The 21981-nt window shown below is 34.3% G+C and overlaps 2 protein-coding genes across 2 annotated transcripts; one reads left to right on the top strand and one right to left on the bottom strand.

The window, feature by feature from the left end:
* Positions 1–9891: 9891 nt before the first annotated feature.
* On the top strand, positions 9892–14007 carry LOC127245406 (U-box domain-containing protein 45-like). The gene is made up of 6 exons (XM_051266261.1): positions 9892–10104; positions 10760–10861; positions 11079–11264; positions 11370–11477; positions 11554–12731; positions 12816–14007. Exons 2-6 carry the CDS (start codon positions 10811–10813, stop codon positions 13621–13623), a joined length of 2331 nt encoding a protein of 776 aa, XP_051122218.1. The 5' UTR covers positions 9892–10104; positions 10760–10810; the 3' UTR covers positions 13624–14007.
* LOC127245404 (uncharacterized) lies at positions 13666–18362 on the bottom strand. Its single transcript, XM_051266260.1, has 9 exons — positions 18172–18362; positions 17127–17792; positions 15987–17029; positions 15713–15896; positions 15398–15622; positions 15123–15296; positions 14803–14988; positions 14610–14723; positions 13666–14527 (listed from the first exon to the last, which is right to left on the bottom strand). Exons 2-9 carry the CDS (start codon positions 17760–17762, stop codon positions 14192–14194), a joined length of 2898 nt encoding a protein of 965 aa, XP_051122217.1. The 5' UTR covers positions 17763–17792; positions 18172–18362; the 3' UTR covers positions 13666–14191.
* Between the last annotated feature and the right edge of the window lie 3619 nt (positions 18363–21981).

Raw genomic sequence — 21981 nt, 5'->3', positions numbered from 1 at the left:
CGTCTCCGGCAGACACAGATTAGTCAGAACTATCTTGACTTTATTCAGATCTTGATGGCCCTTCGCCCTAAATATGAGGTTGTTCGTACATCACTTCTACATCAACATTCATTATCTACCCTTGATGCTGCTATTTAGTAGATTATATTTGAGAAGACTCGAGTCCAGTTAGTTAAGACACCGAGTTCTAATTATGCTCTAGCTATGTCTCACATGTCCTGATCTCCCAGTACTGGATGTCGAGTTTGCAATACTTCTTATCACACTTTTGCCACTTGTCCAAAGATTGAGTGTTACATTTGTCATTTAAATGATCATATTGCTCCGTCTTATCCCACAAGATCTCAGCATTCCAGTTGTTCTGCTCTCCGATATTTCGATACTTCTGCTCCCATACATTCATGTGGTTCAGTTTCCAAACCTTGGAAGTCTAGTAAATCTTCTTTGACTACTTCTTCTTCAGTTACAGTTGATGTTACTAATGAACCTCAACATTCACCTTATACTCTTCACGATATAAAAGTCATTCTCAAACAAGTTATCCAATCCAATTTTGTTATGTTGGCTACTCTAGGTACACCTACTTGGTATTTTAATTCTGGATATTGTCACCACATGACCCCAAACCCTCATAACTTGTCATTTATGTCTCTTGTCTCCCATTTACCGCCTATACATACTGTCAATGGTACTTCAATGCATATTATCCATACCGGTCTTGTGTTCTCTTTTTCCCTATATCTTCATGATACTTATTGCGTTCTTGTTTTAGCCTTAAATCTTATATTTGTTGATCACTTAGTTGAACAAGGTCTTAATGTTACATTCCCTTTTTATTGTATGCAGGTTCAGGATTCTCAGATGGGTTAGCTTTTCGGGACGGGCCGCAAGACGGCTCGATTATTTGAGCTTGAGTCTCTTCATACCTCCTGCACATATCCCCGCTCAGCAGCTCTCACCTCTTATCTCTCCAGCCTTCATTGACATCTTTTTTCTAGGTCATGCGTCTTCCAGTCACTCCATACTAAAGGTCTTTTAGATCCAGGTCATTTTGAGTCTTTTAATAGTGTCGATTGAAAATTTGGCAAACAACTTGCTTTTATTTTTCAGAAATTTCATCTACTGCTACTAAACTTTTTTCTTTAGTGCACTCTGATATTTGGGGTCCCTCTCTTGTTGCGTCTATAAGTGGTTTTCAATATTATGTTCTCTTTATTGATAATTTTTCACGATTTACTTGAACTTAATTTTTTTTTAAATCGTTATGAATTGCCAACTATATATGCTCAGTTTGCCCAAATTATTCACTTAATTCTCATGCCCTATTAAAGTCCTCCGTACTGATAATGCTTGTGAGTACAATAAGTCATCGTTTTTGCAGTTTCTATCAAACCAGGGTATCATGGTACAACGTTCCTATCCTTATACGTCCTAACATAATAGGCGAGCAGAACGCAAACATCGTCACATTCTCGATACTGTTCGTGCCTTTTTTCTTTCTGCTAAGTGTCCAGATCATTTTTTTTGGGGAAAACAGCCTTGACTGTTGTCATATTATTAATCGATTACCCTACTTTGTCCGTCATGATGTCAGTCCCTTTCGAGCGTTTATTTGGTCAGTCCTCTGATTATAGTTTGTTTTATCCCTTTGATTGTGTGTGCTTTGTCCTCCTCCCTCCCTATGAGCGCAGACAAAGCTCCAACCTCATGTCCCTTTATATTGTTTTTTCGGTAATGAAGCCGAACACAAAGACTATAGGTGTTGGGATCCTATATCTAATAAGTTGCATATATCCCGTCATGTCACATTTTGGGACCACACCTCTTTCTCCATCTTATCCAAGTTTAGCACACCGTTCTACTCATCTTCTCCATTTTTTTCATCTTATCTCTCTGATCTTTTCCCAGACACTTCTTTTTCCCCTTCTCCACAACTCATCGATCAATTTCTCTTGTCACCGTCTCCTGGAGTTGATTTGTATGATCTTCCTGAGCCGAGACCTCCTCCTGTGCCTCTCCATAATTGTCGTCGCTCCACCCGTGTAAGTAAACCTCATTCTCACCTTATTAATTATCATTGTTACTTTGTCATTTTATCTCACCATGAGCCTAGGTTATTTCATAAGGCGTATGCTGATCCATTATGGTAACAAATTATGATTGAGGAATTGCAGGCTTTAGAAAATACTCACACTTGGAATTTAGTGGATTTGCCCTCTAGCAAGACACTTATTGGATGCAAGTAGATTTTTAAAATCAAAACTCATTTTGATGGTTGTGTTGAGAGCTACAACGCTCGTCCGGTGCCTTAAGATTATTTGCAAGAATATGGAGTTGACTATGAGGAGACTTTTGCTCCCGTTGCTTGTCTCACTACTATTCGTTGTCTCATTGTCGTTGTTGTTGTTCGTTTCTAGTCTTTTGTTCAATTAGATGTCAAGAATGCAATTTTACATGACACTCTTTTTGAAAAAGTTTATATGACTCATCCTCCAGGTTTTCCATCTTCTGGGAAGGTTTGTCGTTTACGCTATGCTTTATATGGGTTGAAGTAGGCCCATCGGGCCTGGTATGCCACTTTTAGATCTATGCACTTGGAGTTTGGTTTTACCACATGTTGTTACGATTCTGGTTTATTTGTCGTTCTTCCTCAATGATAGTTATCTTCTTGCTGTTACCCCATGTTGTCATAGGAGATGATGCGCCTGATATTTCTGATCTACAGACATATTTTAGTTAGTAGTTTGATATGAAGAGCTTGGGTCCTTTTCATTACTTTTTGGCACTTGAGGTCTCTGATTCTCCTGATGGTTTCTATCTGTCTCAGACTAAGTATGCCTTAAATCTTATTTCTTGAGCTAGTCTCACATACTGTTAGGTAGCCTCCACACCATGTGCCTATGAAGTTTGACTTACACCTCATGATGGCTCTTTTCTTTATGATCCTACCTTATAGCCTAAGCTTGTTGAGAGTTGGATCTATTTGACTATTACTCGACCAGATATCGCTAATGCAGCTCATATTGTGAGTCATGGCCATTGCGAGGACATCTCACCATGCTTCCGTCTTACATATTCTTCGTTATGTGAAAGGTACTATCGTGTATGGTTTACACTTTCATTTTACTCATCTTTGACATTTAGCGGTTACTCTGATGCTGATTAGGCTGGTGACCCTACCGATCGTCGTTCGACCACTGGTTTCTGTTTCTTCTTGGGTGATTCTTTCATCTTTAGGCGCAACAAAAAACATATTTTAGTTTCTCGATTGAATGCTGAGTCAGAGTATCGTGCTTTTGCTGACTTTACATCAGAACTTTTATGGCTTCATCGATTACTCACTGATCTTGGTGTTCATCAGTTATTTTCTATGGCTCTTCACTGCGATAGTCAAAGTGCTATGAAGATGGCCCATAATGATATCTTCCAAAAGTGCACCAAGCATATTGAGTTTGATTATCACTTAATTCGACAACATGTGGTCAATGGGGTTGTCCATCTTATTCCGGTCTCCTTTGCAGATCACACAACAAATATCTTCATCAAGTCTCTTCTTTCCAACTGCTTCTGATTGCTCTTGGACAAACTTAAATTGGTCTTTATTGTCCCATATTGAATTTAAGGGGAGTTTTAACTATAAATATCCCTTTTTTATTATTTATCTTAGTTTAAACTCGAGATCACTACTATATATATTCTTGTATACTCTTATTTTCGTAATAATACAATTTTTATATTTTTTTTTCCAAATTCTAACACTAAATATATAGATATTTAATTATTTATTTTTATAAATTAATTAATATTAAATGATGAATATATTATTTATTTTTATTAGATAATTGTTAAATATTAATTAGTTTATAAAAATAAATAATTAAATAAACAAAATTTATGAATATACAAATAAAATAAAAATAAGGAAAAAAAATTAAAAACATAAAAAAGAAAATAAAAAAAATAAAAATTATCTACGTGTCAAACAAGTCAGCGCCACGTGGCCGATATGTGGATAATTTTATTTTTTATAATAAAATTAAAAAATTTTTAAAAAAATAAAATATAAAAAATATAATATATAAATTATTAAAGGCAACGTGATGTTGACCTGACAATGTGGATAATTTTTATATTTTATATATTATATTATTTTTTAATTTTAATATTTTTTAATTTTTATATGAAATTAAAATAAAAAATAAAATTATCTATGCACGTGGTGCCACACAGGTGCCACATAGGCATCAAGGATTAAATGTGCAAAAAACTTTTACTTACGAGACTATTTTAAAACAGCCCCTAATTACGAGATTAAAATGATAAAAAAATTCTAAAATTAAAAAATTAATTTATCCAATTTTAAAATATATTTAAATTTTTCTTTAATCGAATACATGTCATAAAAATAACTTTAAAAAAAATAAAATTCATTATTATAAAACATAACTTTCAAATTTCAACCACAACTCCAATATACATCCAAATATTTTAAAGGCAACCTAGTGGTAAAGAGTAAATTTGTGATAAAAAAAATGACTTCGAAACTCCTGATGTTTTCTCTCTTTTTTTTAAAAAAAATAAATTCGATCTTCGACATTTTTTGATCTTGTCTAATATTTAGCTTGGTGGTATGTGTAGAATGAAAAATTTTATGCCATAAAAATAATATTTTAGACTATGTGAGCTTGATCTTTTATATTTTATATTATTTTTAATAAAAGATTTTATTTATATTTTTTGGTGGTGGCTAGGGTGTTATTGACTTGACCGTGCTGATTTGACTAAATTAGTACACTAATTTGAGTATTAATTTGAAGCAATAAATATTTTATCATAAGATAGATAATATATGTTATATTATATAAAAATATATAGTGTGAATTATCCATTGTACTAAAATATATAATCTATTTATTGCATTAAAATTATAATATATTGTGTTATATGTAATTATATATACTCCCTCTGTCCCATAACAAAGTATCAATTTTTTCATTTTAGTCTTGTCCCATAGCAAAGTATCTATTTTTTTAGTAACTGTACTTTCTACCTAACATTACAAATACCCTTACAACTTACAATATATTACACAAATGTCATTGCTTTTATATCACATATACTAATAAGGTTATTTTAGTCATTTGTACTTTATTCTTACTATATCTCAATATAATACTAATATTTCTAAAACTACGTGTAAAAAGCAAATGAATACTTAGTTTCGGGACGGAGGGAGTAATATGTTATGATATATATTGTATTAACATTTATTTTATGTATTATATATTGTGTTGTACTATATAATATATTTATTATGTTTATATGTTATTCTTATTGATTGAGTCAAATTAGCACGACATAAGAACCAAATATATTTCTCAAACACTCGAGTCTCATTTTTCAAATTGTTTACATATAACTACTACTTTTAATATTCGAATTATTTATTAAGACATATAAACCTAGGTTAAGCTGTACATGTTCATAAATCCACAAAATAATTTATTAAATAAAATCAATTTTAAATAATAAAATTTCCAAAACCAAAGAAAACATGAATAATTTGTGTTTGAAATGATATTTTTAAATGATAAGTAATAATTTCATTTGATAAAATAATTTTATTTTAAATATATTATGAAAAAAATGAGAACCAATAAATCACGCCCTACATGAACAGAGAGATACTCATTTTTGCCTAGGGGTAGATATTTTTTCCCGTACACGTGTGTTAACGTGATTGGTGGGGAAAGGCATATGGGCAGGGTCTCTCCGATAATTACGGATCTGGGCAGGTCACTAACTGTAATTTGAAGAAAATTGAGAGGCTAAAAGGTAATTACGAAAATATGAATGAATTCTGAGAGGACCACGTGGACTAGTGGCGAGCATTGGCTGCTGCACCAATCCGTACTCTACAAAATATCAACTCTACGCTATATTGACATATTTACCCTCCAGATGTTTTTATTGTATTTAATTCTTCGAATAAATAATTATTGGATTAATTTTTATTTAAAATCTTATATATATATATATTTACATTATATAATCTCTGCATCCCAAATGTAATATTTATAGATACAAAATTTTAGAAAAGGTATATAATTAATAAATTATTAAAAATATATTAGTAAAATTAATTACAATATAATACAAATAATTATAAATTAACATTAAAATTACTAATCAATTTAATTAAAATTAAAAAATTATAAATTATAAAATTTAAAATATAATTAAAGTGTGTATTTTTTTTTAATAAAAAAGGACATGAAATATGACACAATCGAAAATAAAAAATATTTTCTCTCTCTCCCTCTAAGAGTCGCATTTACCTTTTGCGTTATTTTGCTTAACATTAAAAATATTTTTATATTTGTATAAATTTTTATATAAATATCCTTGTAATTTTTTTAAAAATTTATACTATATTTTGAAAAAATATTAAATATTCAAATATTAACACATAACAAATAAATGAAACCCTTATAGTCGGATAGAGGTAATATATCTTTATCTATTAGGTGTAGAAAATAATTAGATTATGCACAAAATGCAGCCAACATCCAACATATATAGAATTTGTTTAGTTGAAATTTAAACTTGATTTGAAATAAATTAATGATTTGATTTTTTTTATTTAAATAATATTTTAATTTGATGTTTTATAAAAAAAAAGATACTTTCTCCGTCCCAATAGAGTTGTCTTATTTTTTTTATTTTCGTTCGTTTCAAAATAATTATCTTGTTCCCTTATTTATGGTGGTTTCCACTTTATAATAAAATTATTTCTACTTTTTCACGCTACTCCTAATTATTACTCTAACCTACTTTTTAAAATCATTCAAAAAGTAATAGTATTTTAGTCTTTTATCTTCTACTTTATATCAACTTTCAATTATATAATATTATTTTTATATTTTCGTGCCCACTCTCACTGAGACAGACACATTTTCTGAACAGAGGGAGTAACATGTTTTTACTAAAAATGATTCTGAATGAATATTGTTAATTTCAATTTAAAATTATACAAAAATAAATACTACTCCATCTATCCTAATACAATAGTCTTTTTTATCATTTTTCTTCGTCCCAAAACAATAATCTTATTTCCATAAATACTCATATTACCATAAAATTATCCCTACATTTTCATTATTATTACACAAATGTCACTATTTTTTACATTAATACACACACAAGGGCAAATAAGTATTTTTACTCATACTTTTTTACCAACTGTCAATATAATATTAATATATTCCTTAAATCTCGTGTCCAACTCAAATAAAACTGTAGTTTTGGGACGGAGGGAGTTGTTTGTTTGAAGGATTTTTGTGGACTTCTACTATTCACAAAAAATTTTCCCCCTAAAAATATCAAATCAAACATCTATTTTTTATTTTTTATATTATACTAAAAATTAATTTTACATTCAAAATATCACATCAATCCATATTTATATCACATCATACAACTATTCCAATTCAAATTTTTTACTATTCAAATCTCAATCCAAAATCCATACCCCAAACAAATATAGTATATTTCAATATTTTATTAATTTGTTCAACAAAAAATAATTATTAGTCTAATTTTTTTTTTTCAAATAAAGTGACAAATAAAAGTGAATAAAGATATTATTATTATTATTATTATTTTTCATACAAATCCTTATTAAATTTAAATTATATTTATGCTATGTTTGTTCGTATATATCTCAAAGTTTTCTATATATGCTATTAATCTCCAATATATTTTTAAAAAAATATAAAAATAAATATTTATTTATTTCACAAATATTATATCATATACCTAATTTTTTCTTTATTTTAAAAAAATATAAAACTTCAAAAAATATATATATATATAATGAAACTTAATTAATAGGTATCGTTATGCAATAAAAAAAAAAAAAAAACTATTTTGTGTTGAAATGGTACTTTTATTAATTTATAAAATACTCCCTCCATCCGCCAAGATGACACATTTTTATTTTTTATCGGTCTCATACAAGATACATTTTTATATTTTTAGTAAATTTATTCATCTTAAATATACTTAACAAATATAAATCAATTTAATTATATTTTTAACTTCTTACACATAGGGCTTACTCAACATCAATTTATTTTTATCTCTCTTCTCAGTTAACAAATATATTTATATATATTTAAAATTGTTCATTTTTTATAAAATTAGTTTTAAGTTAATTATAATATTATAATTAGTTTATTTAATTATTTGTATTATATAAAATTTTATTATCTACAAAATAATATTGGTATAAAATTGTATAAAAAATAATAAACTAATACAATATCATAACTAGTTTACCTAAAATACCTTACTCATAACCAAACGGTACATCCTTGTTGAGACGAAGGAAGTATTATATATCCCTGCTCTCATCTATTGTTAGCGAAAAATAACAAAAAAAATAGTCTAAAATTACTTTACATTTAGGGTGTGTTTGTTTGGGGGTTTGAATTTTGAGTTGGGATTTGAATAGTAAAAATTTTGAATTTGAATAGTTGTTTAATGTGATATAAATAGGTGATGATGTGATGTTTTGAATGTAAAATTGATTTTTAGTATAATATAAAAAATGAAAAATAGGTGTTTGATTTGATGTTTTTGGGAGGAAAATTTTGGATGAATAGTGGAATTTAATCCAAATCCATCAAACGAACACACCCTTAATGGAGATGAAAAGTAAAATGTCATAATATTTTGATTAATAGAAATAAAAAAATAAAATTGATATATAAATGAAGATAATATAAATTATAAATGTAAATAAATTCAAGAGGCACAATCTTAGATGGTAAATCAAACCATATAAATTAGATAGCAAGAGTATCAAATATTTTATTGTGTTCCTTTATAGGATTTTCTCAAAAATTTATTATTCATCACTTTTTTCCTTAAAAGTATTTAATTAAATTTTTTTTATATTATATTTAAATTTAATTTTAAATTTAAAATATTATATCAACTTTTATTTATATCTCATCATATAATTCAATTCTAAATTTTTACTAAATCCCAACTCCATGTCCAAACTATCAAACAAACACACTGTTAATCAACACTATAATCAATAAGATCCATGTAAAAAAATTTTTATTTATTTATTTTTAATACATAAATATTTGTATCATTTAAAACATCATTTTTTTTTTTTTTTTATAAAATTAGTTTCTATTAACTATAAATAATTTTTTTTATTTTATTTTATAAAATAATATTCATATTATATTATATTGAATATATTTTTTAAAATATTTAAATATATATTTTAATTTTTTAATCATATATGAATTTTAATTTTAAAATTATTAATAATATCATTCATATAAAAACAAATTATAATTAACTATTTATTAATTAATTAAGAAAAGTATATAAAGAATACACGGATCATTATGGGTGTGTTTGTTCATAGTTTTTTTATATTTGAATTTTTAAATAATAAAAATTTTAATTTGAATAATTATTTAATACTAAATAAATAGAAATTGATATAATATTTTGAAATGTAAAATAAATTTATATTATAATATAAAAAAATAATTATTTAATATGATATTTTAAAAAAAAAAAATTGTAAAATCCAAAAAAAAAAACAAAACATATGATACTCAATATTGCGGTTAGTAGCTACTCTCGGAGGGGTAAAATGGACATTTTGGCGCCATTAATGTCAGATCGGCTAGCCGACAAACTAGGAGTCGGCAAATGTCGGCCAGTGAGCCGAGGAGACAATCTCGGCTTTCAAATTCTATTTTAGGTTTTTACCACTTTCTCCAATTGCCACTAAATAAATACTAATAATTTAAAATTATTTAGTATTTAGAAAAATTTCGTCGCCAGAATATATATAGACTGTAATTATGGTAATATTTTGTTCCATCATCACCATCTACTCAGCGCCCTCCCTTTCTTCTTCGCACTGTAAAATTCCATTTCCGTTCTCTTCTCTGCTATCTCTTCTTTCATATATCGCGCAAATCTGCTCATCTAAATCGCTGGGCTGGATTTTCCGCCGCAACTGAATAGTGTTTGATGAAGCCTCCTTGGATCATTTGATTCGTGCTGGTACGTTTTCATTGGTTTCAATCGGAGAGCTGTTTATAACGATGTTGGATTTCTGTTGAATTTCAGTTTTTCTGCTGTTTCCGGTGGAGATTTGTTGTTTTCGGAAATGTTTCATCTCGGTTTGACGCTGTTTGTGTATTAAATATTCTTCTTCTTCTGGATTTAGATTCATTTTTCGGCTGAGGATGTGTATTATGGAATTTTATTTCTATTTTGGAAGAAATCGAACAGAAGAAAGGAATAGATATGGCTAGGTTTTCTCATTTAGCTGGATGTGGTGTTGAAACTTGTCATTTGAAAATTGAATCTGGTTTTGATGCAATTTCTTTTATTGCTGTTGGTTAAGAGATTTATAGATTTGCTGTTATGGATTTCATGTATGATTTCGTGCAATGTGATTATTTATTTATCTATTCGGAGCTTTATGACATTTATTTTGTGGTATATTCTTCGTATAGATGGTTTTGATTGGATTATATAATTTGCCATTAATGATTTCCCCTTATTTAGTCGATCCGACTGGTTTGATAACAGTAGAAGTCATCATTGGTTTCTTTTGGCTTTTAGAGCAACTTGAGCTAAAGGATTAATCAAGTAGGTGATAGATAGCATTTCCTTGGAAATAAATTGTATCTGTTGCTGCCTTCCTTTCCAGGATATCACCAAGTCTTTCTGTTGAGCACATTGTCTCTTATCTGCACTGAAAATGGATGCTTCTGAGATTGAGGAAAGTTTAATTGCCATTGGCGAGCCAAAGGTATGGAAATTTTGTTCTGTCTGTTTGCATTGTTGTGATGCTATCATTAGATGTACAATTAAATGTTGCATAACCTTGTGATAAAATGGTGGCTGTTGTTGTTTCATTTATATAAGGATAGCCGCGATACATACAATTCGAAAATTGTTAGTGTTTTGTTATGTGTTGTGTTGAGAAGGAAGTCGGGAAGTTGAATAAGCAACTATTGTTGGTGCAGTTACATGTGGAAATGTGCAAGAGCCTATGCGGCGTGTATGTGAAAGTGTTGGCAATATTTCCTGAGCTAGAAGCAGCTCGTCCGCGGAGTACCTCCGGCATTCAGGCGCTGTGTACGCTGCACATAGCATTAGAGAAGACCAAGAATGTTCTTCAGCACTGTGCAGAATGCAGTAAGCTATACCTGGTATGTGCTTTCTTGGTTACAATGTTTACATTGTGTTCCATATTCCATATTAGCAATGTTACATTGGCTAATCACTTTTTATTTGCTATGTATGTATGTAACCAGGCAATCACCGGAGATTCTGTTGTTCTGAAATTTGACAAGGCACGATGTGCTCTTGAAGATAGTTTAAGGAGGGTTGAAGATATTGTTCCACAACCTACCAGGGATCAGGTAACGGATTATGCTTCGTTAATACAATTCCAATCTTTTAATGTTCACTTGACTTCAATCACGCCTCTTTTTTCAGATTGGTGAGATCTTGGGCGAGCTTAGCGGAATTGAGTTTTCACTTGATCCATTGGACAAGCAGATCGGGGATGAGATCATTGCGTTGCTCCAACAAGGGAAGAACTTCAACACCTCCAACGACAGCAACGAGCTCGAATCTTTTCACCAAGCGGCAGGTAAACTTGGAATCACCTCTTCGCGAGCAGCACTGCGAGAGAGACGAGCTCTGAAAAAGCTCATCGAAAGAGCACGAGCAGAGGAAGACAAACGGAAGGAGTCCATTGTTGCTTATCTTCTGCATCTCATGAAAAAGTACTCAAAGCTGTTCAGAAGTGATTTCTCAGATGACAACGATTCGCAGGGGTCCACGCCTTGTTCCCCTACAGTCCAGGGATCTTTCGACGATGGCATCACGCTCGGGCGTAATGGCTGTGCTTTTGACCGGCAGCTGTCGAAGCTCAGTTCTTTCAACTTCAAGCCACACTTGAGGCGATCTGAGGCGACGTCTGTCCCTCCGGAAGAACTGAGGTGTCCAATATCATTGCAACTCATGTTTGATCCGGTTATTATCGCGTCTGGCCAAACGTACGAGAGGGTGTGCATCGAGAAATGGTTCAACGATGGGCACAAGACTTGTCCCAAGACTCAACAGCAGCTCCCTCATCTGAATCTAACTCCCAACTATTGTGTTAAGGGCCTGGTGGCCAGTTGGTGTGAACAGAACGGCGCTCCTGTTCCGGACGGGCCACCCGAGTCACTCGATCTTAACTACTGGAGACTAGTCTTGTCTGAAAGCGAATCAGCGAATTCAAAGTTGGTAGAAAACAAGTTCAAGGGTGTCAAGGTGGTTCCTTTGAATGAAAATGAGAATGGCACCATTGCAGAGGCTGAAGGGAACGAAGAGGAGGCGGCCTCATCGCAGGGGGATGATCAAGATTACGAACCTCAGGCCTTCGACAAGTATGGAACCTTCTTGAGAATTCTAGAGGAAGACGGCGACCTGATGAAGAAATGTCAAGTTGTTGAACAATTAAGGCACGTGCTGAAGGATGACGAGGAAGCCCGAATTTACATGGGGGCCAATGGTTTTGTCGAAGCATTGCTGCGCTTTCTGGAATCCGCCGTCTCTGCCAGGAACAGCATTGCTCAGGAAATCGGTGCCATGGCTCTGTTCAACCTCGCTGTAAATAACAACAGGTATGCGAATTCTTTGAAAACTAGTCGATTTGCAGGAAGATCGTTGCCTAATGTAGGTAGAACTTCTTGATGCTATTTTTTCAGGAACAAAGAAGTGATGATGGCATCAGGAGTGCTTCCGATCCTTCAAAAAATGAGCGCCGGCAGTGATTCCGTAGGACCGGCCGCGGCACTTTACCTGAACCTATCCTGCCTGGAGGACGCCAGGCCGGTACTAGGAACTTCCGAGGCTGTCCCTTTCTTGATCTGGATACTTAAGAAGGAGGCCGACGAGCAAAGCAAGATGGACGCGCTCCATGCACTCTACAACATCGTGAGCCATCCCTCGACCATTCCCCAACTTCTGTCGGGCGGGATCATAGACGGCCTCCAAGCGCTGATGACTCATCCCAGCGACCACAAATGGACGGAGAAGTGCATCGCCGTGCTCGTCTTCTTAGCCTCGAGCCACACCGCAAAAGATGAGATCACCAAGGCGCCCGGCCTGATCAGCGCCATCGCCACCATCCTCGACGTCGGCGAGCCTGTCGAGAAAGAGCAGGCCGCAGCGCTGCTGCTCATCCTATGCAATGCCAATGAGACTTGCAGCCAAATGGTCCTTCAAGAAGGGGTAATCCCAGCGCTCGTTTCCATATCTGTAAACGGGACCCCGAGAGGCAAGCAGAAAGCGCAGAAGCTTCTGATGCTGTTCCGAGAGCAGCGACAGCGCGATCCTTCGTCCTCCCCCTCCCCCGCCCCCGCCCCCACTCTGCCACGCTCTGAGAGCACTCCGCCGGAGGTCCACCACGTCGAAGAACCAAAGCCATTGGCCAAGTCCGCGTCGCGCAGAAAGGTAGGCAAGGCATTGACCTTCTGGAAGAAAAACAAGAGTTTCTCTATATACCAGTGCTGAAAATTCTCCGGTCTCATCCGATCTTTGGGGTTTTGCTTCGCCTTCCTTCCGTTTCCAGGAGTGTTGATGATAGAGGCGATGAATCTGCTGCGGCACTCGCTGCAGTGCACAAGCTAAGCTAGGGTTATTGAGATCATATTGTAAGTTCTTCATAGAAAGATCATATCCTTGTGTTGCAGAAAAGATTAGTCAGAGTTATAGCTCCTGTATAGTCAACGCCGCCTGTAAATGATTGAATTCTGCCGTGTTTCGATGTAAGCCATATATATTTCGAGCTCCTAATTTGCGCCGCTGCTGCGCATGCATACTGTAGGTAGGAGACTACGGCAGTGTTGTTTTTTGGCAGTTGCATTCGGTTTCTATTACAACCTATACCTTCTGATCCGCGTTGGTTCTCAGAGGAGCTTAGCCTTTCCGGCTAGCCATATTCGAATTCCTGAAATAGATTTCCAATAGAATTCGCGCCGGCAGGCTCAGCGACAATGGAGAAGGAAGCTGAATAACAGATAAGTTGGCTAAACCATATATATATATATATATATCTATATAAGTGAGGATCGAAATGTAGCTATTCTTCTTCACCGTCTTCCCATGTCTCCTTGAGCAGCTGATACCGGAAAAGACTTCCGCCGCCCTTTTCCTTGGGCATTAAACTGAGCCTGGCTAGCGCGGATGATCTCTGGTGGCTATCCGGGATGATTGATGTCAAGGGCGATTCAAGCTCGTCCAGCTCATCATCGCTTGCATGTGATTTGTTGAGCGTCGACAATCTGCTGCTCTTAAGCACCTGACTCCCGACTTCTCCTACACAGCTGAGTAAAGCTGCAGGAGGGGGCGAGTATTTTGCTGGACTTGCGACGCACGGCAAGCTGGTGATCACGGCGCCAGATTGATCTTTAACTTCCTGAAACGAAAACAGCCAATGCAAGAGTTTGTTCAACCCCATAGGAGTTATGTAATAATGTAAAGGGCAGACAGAGATAGACCTCCGAGTCGAGGGTGTTCAAGATGCTCCGTGGAATTGGCTCCGGACAGAATTCGTCGGGAACAAAGTTGTTCAGAACCCTTTTGATTATCGTTGGTCCCAGCGTCGGACAAACCTTCAAAAGGATCGAGAAAAGAATGTTGAATAATGGAACTTAGAAAAACTAGTGACAAATTGATTAGATAGTCGCTTGCCTCCTTCCGGGTGGATGTATCGACAAGGATTCCGAATGGAATCATCATAAGATCGCTCAATGTGTGGAGGAGACGAAAAGCTTTGAACGCTTTTGATGAGCTGCCATCGCCAATAATGCCATTATCCTCAGCAGAATCATCTTCCAGACCGAAGAGATCTGTAAGCCATCTTGACCAGTTTCCAATCTACAAGACAATTGATGAAATGAAGTATTACGATCAAGCACAAGAAATACATATGTAGAGTCGGACAAAAAGCATTTGAAATAAGACAAACAACAGCAAAGGATCGGTCTAAACTTGTTGTTACTACTACTTACAGCATTTTTCAGCTGTGCACCAGCAGTAAAGCTCGATTTTCCCGGTGGCACCGGAAGGACCTTAGCATCGCTAATCGGATCAGAAATAGGATCGGTTGGCATTTCTTCGGCGGATTCGCGAAGAATAGCATTGAACATTGCTACGTCCAGCCGGTTAACTAACTGCTCCATCACCTGGAAAATTCATTACAAAGTCGCCTTATCAACATCCCCAATCCATCCTGATGCAATCATAATCATGCGATAGTTATCAAAATGTTACGACTAATACATACCATAATCAGCAGTGCAGACAAGCAGCCGCATTCATGTCCTGCAGCTCGAATCGGACAAAGCCTTTCGCATGCATCTTTGAACGCTTTCTTCCACAACTCCATAGATAAATTGTCATACTCATTGTTTCCCAAACCATTCCTCTTTCCGGTAGCCTTCTTTGTACCCGAGCCCTTGTTTCTGGACCTGACCTTTCCAGCTGCAGGTTGCATATGTGGAATAAAAGTCTACACAATACGAACAAGCAACGCATATTTCCGGACTTAGACTACTGACAGAGACACTCCAGTAAATCGAAACCACAGAAATCACCTCACCTGCCACCATACAGACTCGATGATTCGCAAAAACAGCCAGGATTCAACTTTTTCCAATGCTATAATGAATGTCATGATATCCTCCCAATCATCGGTTTCGGCTCCTTCTGAATGCGGCAGCTCTGCAGCTGTCTGAGTAACAATGGCCCTCAACATTATTGAATTCGATAGCCAGAATGTTAGCCTGTGGATTATTAATTTGGTAACGATGAACAGGTAGCATGAGAGAGAGGTGTAAGTTGTTAAAATTTGATTTAGCACTCTGTAAACCTACCTTTGAACATCGTTCCCGCAAGCTTTTGAAACCAGAACCAGACCTGATACTGCAGCCCGGGCTGCACTTGCTCGTTTCGACTGAGGACCTGTCTTTGAAACACTGGTATAAAATCTGGACAGTCGTCGAGCTGGTGTGTGAACCTTATTTGTGGAGCTTGAATGCTCAGCAACTATGGAGTACAAGCTCAGTTCCATCACTGCAGCTTCTCTCAATTCGTCCTCAAGCATCTCAGCTCTAATTCTCCACTCATTACTGTCGGAAAGATGGTTTTTTTGCTGTTTTGTTTCACTCTCTACATTCAGTTTACCTTTATTTGATGAGTTGTTGGGTATATCCAGACCTTGAGGTTTTACTGCGCCGTGCATCTCAGACAAACCATGTATCTGGATGGACTTTGCATGCTTTAAAGTTGCTTTGTTATTGCCGGATGGAGGGATTGCCGGTCCTTTCCTATCGGGAATAAGCGAATCACTCCTTGACATAACCTGAACCTTGGATGTGGCTTCTGATAACTTTCTATACAGCTTCTTGTCTTTTAATTTCTTCGTCTCGTCAGCTAGCTGTTTGCTCAAGACCGAATTCTGCTCATTTTTCTCCTTCCCATTCGACAAACTGGAGATTGCGTCATTTATCAGGAAGCCCTCTTGTTTCCACTCATTATCAGCAGATATAGCATCAGATTTAGCATATATTTTCTTGTAATGATCAGCTGATAAAAATTCAGGGGCAAATCTTTCTTCCACAATTTGTTGATTGCTTTTGCTAGCTTTGTGCCGGATGCTAGGACCTTCCTGCAAGGAGCTTCGTGCAATGTTGCTAAACATACCATTAACATCGCGGAAACTTATAGATGATGGAGAAGATCCAATGGCAGCGCTGTTAACAGAGTTCTTTGGGATATACGACATGCTTCTCTCAGAAAACTTGGATCGAGGCACACGGCTATTTGTTTTGCTCTTCCAAGTATCCGGAGATGCATCAGTCGATGAAGACCATAAGTTTCTGTTTTGCTGTTCGAATCCAGTATTTGCATATTCATTCTGCAATTTTCGAATAAGCTAAGATAAGCAATTAAACTTGATCTCAAATTTTCAATACAAATATAGACAATAATGATAGAATCAAGTAACTCCATACCCTTTCGTTTAGAGATGGAGATGCTGATGCTGATGCAGCATCATACGATAGCGAGCCAGTGGTCCTTGAAGAATAAGAGGAAGTATCATCATCAGTCCAAGATGCCATTTCGGAGTCATCGTCATTATAGTTCATTGCTTCCTTTAATAGACCACCACCAGGCGACGAATTTGGGCTATCTTTTGCAACCGGCTCGAGGCTGATAGCCAGAGCTGGTTGCATCATGTTTCCAGCGATCTTCTTAAAGTTCATTGGAACTTCAACAATCACTGTATCTTCTAATCTTCCGTGATCAGCAAGATTCACCAAAGCTGTCCCCAGGAGCTGACCTTTAACCTTATCCTTCCGCGGCTCGTACAAGCTGAATTCGAGATAATTCTTCCTCAACTTACCGCTGGACTTTTGGTAAAGACCCGATGAAAGCATGAATGACTCGTTGAATACAATGTTTGAATCTCCGGCGACCGACAGAAAGGAACCGCAATTGTTGCTGCCGTTTTCCCATTGAAGCAGCACCGTTTGGATCGACCGCAGCGCCTCGGATGGAGGCCATGGCCTAATCTGCTGTACGTGGACTATGTAGTTAACTTTGATGAGAGTACCTTTCTTGTGCTTCGATTTCATCCCCAAAACCATTGCTCGAGATTATTCGTCTCTGCTACGGATCTGAGCACGTAAAATTATCAGATTCCATCCGACAAACTTGATCGACAAAAAAACACCACCGACTCGCAAAATAGTGATAACTTCATCGCAACAGAATTACTGCTCACGAACATTCGGAAACGATCTTTCATTTCATCCAAATGTTTAGCTAATCTAAGTCCTCTCACACACAGTTTCAGTTCACAATAAGTTTGCGTAGTCACAACCACAAAAACCGCATAACAACAAATTCTCCGTTCGAACGATGGAGCAAACGAATAACAAAACGAAAGCATCACCAATTACGCAACGGAATCGGAAACCGTATCGACTGAAAAATGTCGCATTCATACAGCGTAAAACGCAAAAACAAATTTATATTGCTCGAGTTCGGTTTCACCTTGATCGAAGCAACAGTGGCGGTTCCGATCCCCTGCAATGCTCCCAAGCCTCTCAACTCCAGTTTCCGCTCGCCGGAATATGCCTTTGTTTGTGGAGGACGAAGAGGCAAAGCAAGGAATATAGGAACTGAAAATTGAGAAGAAGACGGTGTAGTCGCAGGGCGATCAGTCCTCCCGCTGTCAGCTTTTTTGAAAGTATCAATATGAACAACAAAAATTCATTCAACCAAATAATTATATATCTACCTGGAAATAAATGATAATAAAAAAATATTCTGATTTTCTTTTTCTTTAATATGATAATAAAATTTGTATGAAAATACTGAGGATTTTCGGAAAATATGAATTAATGGCATCCATCATAATTAGTAATAAAGATTGAAATAGTAATATATATACTCAAGTATTTACTATTAATAAATCGTGACATAGTACTTTTTTTGGTAATAATAATAATAATAATAATAATAATAATAGAGTAATGCATGAAAGTGGGAATGTTGAAGCACCCACGTCTTTGTTCAAAAGTTCAGCTTGAGAAAAAAAAAAAAAAAAAAAAAAAAAAAAGAAAAACCTAAATATTTGGGTGGCTTGTGTTAGAAAAGAAAATTTGTATTTGAATTATATATTTAATAATTATTCCGTCCCAATTAAATTATTTTATTTAGTGTAGAAACTAAGTTGGATTGGATATTGTATAATCTAAAATTAACTATGATTTAATAAAAATAATTATAAATTTAGATTAATATAACTAAATAGTTTAATTAAAATAAAAAAAAATTATAAATTATAAATTTAAAAATATAATTAAATTGTATAATTATATTTTTTTTAAAAAAGAAAAATAATGTATGACAGACCAAAATAAAAAAGACCAGATAAATTAAGTGGAACCGATAGTATATATATTAATGCATAATTGTAAAATTGAAATTCTTCTGGTAAGGGATGAATGAAAAACCATTTGACAAGCAAAGTGGGGCTTTATTATTATTATTATTATTATTATACAAAAAATAAGTTTGATATATATATATATATATATATATATCGGGGGAATAAGAGAATTGCGTGATTGATGGAAAGTGCACCCACCAACAAATAAAGGGAATGCATGTCCTATCCTATATATCCTGTGGCAATCAATCATATTCACTTTCAAATTTTAATGGGGCTAAAAAAATATGGTTGTGAACCATTGCTCACTCCAACTCATATCTTGCAAAGGAATTTAGGGTGTGTAATGTTGGGTTTGCGAACATTGGGTTGGGGATTGGTTTGAATTTAAATTTTTTTTGGAATTTTGGGAATTTGTATTTCTTTGGTGTAGTAGATTTTGTTTGATTTTGAAGGATTTTATTGGATAGTGATTTGATAGATAATGATTAGAGTGATGAGATTATTTATATTATTAAAATAATTTATATTAAATATATAAAATGTAAGAAATATGAAGTGTGATGTTTTTCTTTTATTAATTTTCTTTTCTTAGTTAACGAAAAAAAGGGAAAAAAAAAAGAAAAAAGAAATAAATTAATTCTGGCAGTAGCCTACAGTTACGTGCGGAAGAACAAGTGGAAGAAATATTTTTTCAATGCAAGTTACGTTTGATATATAATAAAAAAGATGTAACCGACGTGAAATAGTATGTCAAATATCAAAAGTTAACAAGCGTCAATGACAAAAATATGTCATGCGCGTAGGCCGTCTTGTGGCGTGCAGTACATTACAAATCATCCGAGAATTACGTAAGACCGAAACAGAAATAAGTAGATAAGTCACGGTCGTGCCCGTGTGTTGGCAATTGATTGCGGTCCATAACCATAGAACTAGCAGAATACAAGTAAATGTGCACAGTCATGCACTTATGGTGTAAATGAACTGCTTCTCGTATACATAAAAGGCAAGGGGTATGGAAAGACTCACCATGATCAAATCCTACACACTAGCCTGCACATTCGTCGCCTAGGATGTGGTTTCGCGCGCATTCATAAGCCCACAGTAACACTACAGTTGGTTTCCCAAACTTAACGCCAAAAGAATACACACTTAGTATTCTAGAATCAAAACCTTTTATACTCTGCCTTTTTATTTATTTACTTTTTAAATAAAATATTTCTTTAATATAATATTTTAAATAAAATAATAATTTGATAAAAAAAAAATCATAAGTAACAAACCCTAATCATTATTAGCATAACAATATTCAATTCATTGAACTTGACCTAAATTAAAAATTGCATTAAGAGATTAAAACAAACATATTAGTCACTACTAATTGACATATTCATTGAATTTGACCTAATTTTAGAATTACATTTACTAATATGTCTAATATTTTATTCTAAATATCAATAGCATTTATTAAAAATGGTTAATATCTAACTTATGTACTGTTATACAAAAATAAAACAACTCAACAATTAGCATCTATTAAATACACACGAAATGATTTCCCTAACAATAATTGACAGAATTTGATTTTAATATTTAAATCGACAATAATAATTAAAGATTCTGCCAGCTTTGCAACTTGAACAACTTTTCGTTGTTTGGCTTCCCTTCGCAGTTTTCGCTCAATATTCTCGATCTCAAGATTAAATATCAGTTTACTTGTACGAGAAGAACGAGGCATAAACAGAAGAATAAATAAAAATAACACAAAAGAGTAAAACAAAGCGCCAATCCCCAGCAACGGCACCAAAAATTGACCTGTCGCGCGGTCAATCAAATATTTCATCTATTCCGTGATCACAATTTAATATAATAAGGTAAAGGGATCGTCTCCACCGGGATTGTGTGCTTCACTCTTTCGTGTTCTAATGCAGTAAATAATTGAAGGAAATTTTCTTTTATTATCTAATGAAAAAAAAACAATTAAATTAAGGGATAAATAGCTATTAAGGGGATGTCTGGCTCAAGGGATGATACAGTCATAACAGTTGTGTTTTATCATTGATTCAATAAAGTTGGTTCTTATTAAAGTATCAATAAATTAGTTATAGTTATCAACAAGCTCTGACAACCAATTTTTCCTTACAGTGTAGGTAATTAACGTACGACCGTTAACTACCCCTAATTAAGCAAATAAAACTAGGTGCGCCCATAGAAAATATTGTCAAATCGCATTCTAATCTAGAAAAACCGAATTCAAAAGTATTACTATCTAAGATGAGCAATTAGATTTGATTGTCTAACCCTCGAGAATGAATTATTCAACCCGGTTGTCACCTATTAAAGTGCGAATACAATTACGGATATTCTACCTGAATTGACTTTAGATTATCAGACTAATTCAAATATAGGTACCAAAATATTCAATCAATCTAACAATCACAAACGTTATTTTCAGAATTAAACAAATATTGATAATTAAAAAGAACTTTTATAAATAAAATTAAGAATCTCCAAAACAAAAGAACCAAAACATTATCACCTCTCAAACCAGAAAAATATTTACTTCATAATCAAAGAACAAAGAACAAAAGAGAAAGATAAAGTCACAACGGGAGGGGAAATCTTCTCTGTCAATTTGCTCATGCGCAATCTATGAGTCTATGAGTCTTCTGCTTTTGTGCGTATCTGCTCTGGCCGTTCCCCCCCTCATGTGCGCATCTGCTCTGGCCGTTCTTTTCCTCATGTGCGTATCTGCTTTGGCAGTTCTCCCCTCTTCTAGGTGTGATCCTCCATTTTTATTTAATTTTTGCCTTAATTATTTTGTAGCTGTGTTTTTGGGCCTTTAATTAAATTCTCATGTCAGGAGGGTATAGTTAGTCATGACAATGACTGAATTCATTGTCGCTGAT

This window comes from Andrographis paniculata, unplaced genomic scaffold (genome assembly GCF_009805555.1).
Source record: "Andrographis paniculata isolate CXL003 unplaced genomic scaffold, ASM980555v1 Contig22END, whole genome shotgun sequence".
Lineage (NCBI taxonomy): Eukaryota > Viridiplantae > Streptophyta > Magnoliopsida > Lamiales > Acanthaceae > Andrographis > Andrographis paniculata.
Note: the sequence above shows the minus strand (reverse complement) of the source record. Positions and strands in the feature narration are given on the sequence as shown.

Bases quoted from the DNA above. Each gene is read 5' to 3' on its own strand.
- LOC127245406 (XM_051266261.1), top strand. From the start codon at position 10,811: ATGGATGCTTCTGAGATTGAGGAAAGTTTAATTGCCATTGGCGAGCCA. The intron at 10,862-11,078 runs GTATGGAAATTT...TTGTTGGTGCAG, and splicing joins TTGCCATTGGCGAGCCAAAG to TTACATGTGGAAATGTGCAA. The intron at 12,732-12,815 runs GTATGCGAATTC...CTATTTTTTCAG, and splicing joins CTCGCTGTAAATAACAACAG to GAACAAAGAAGTGATGATGG.
- LOC127245404 (XM_051266260.1), bottom strand. From the start codon at position 17,762: ATGGTTTTGGGGATGAAATCGAAGCACAAGAAAGGTACTCTCATCAAA. The intron at 17,030-17,126 runs GTATGGAGTTAC...CGAAAATTGCAG, and splicing joins CTCCATCTCTAAACGAAAGG to AATGAATATGCAAATACTGG. The intron at 14,724-14,802 runs GCAAGCGACTAT...ATCCTTTTGAAG, and splicing joins ATACATCCACCCGGAAGGAG to GTTTGTCCGACGCTGGGACC.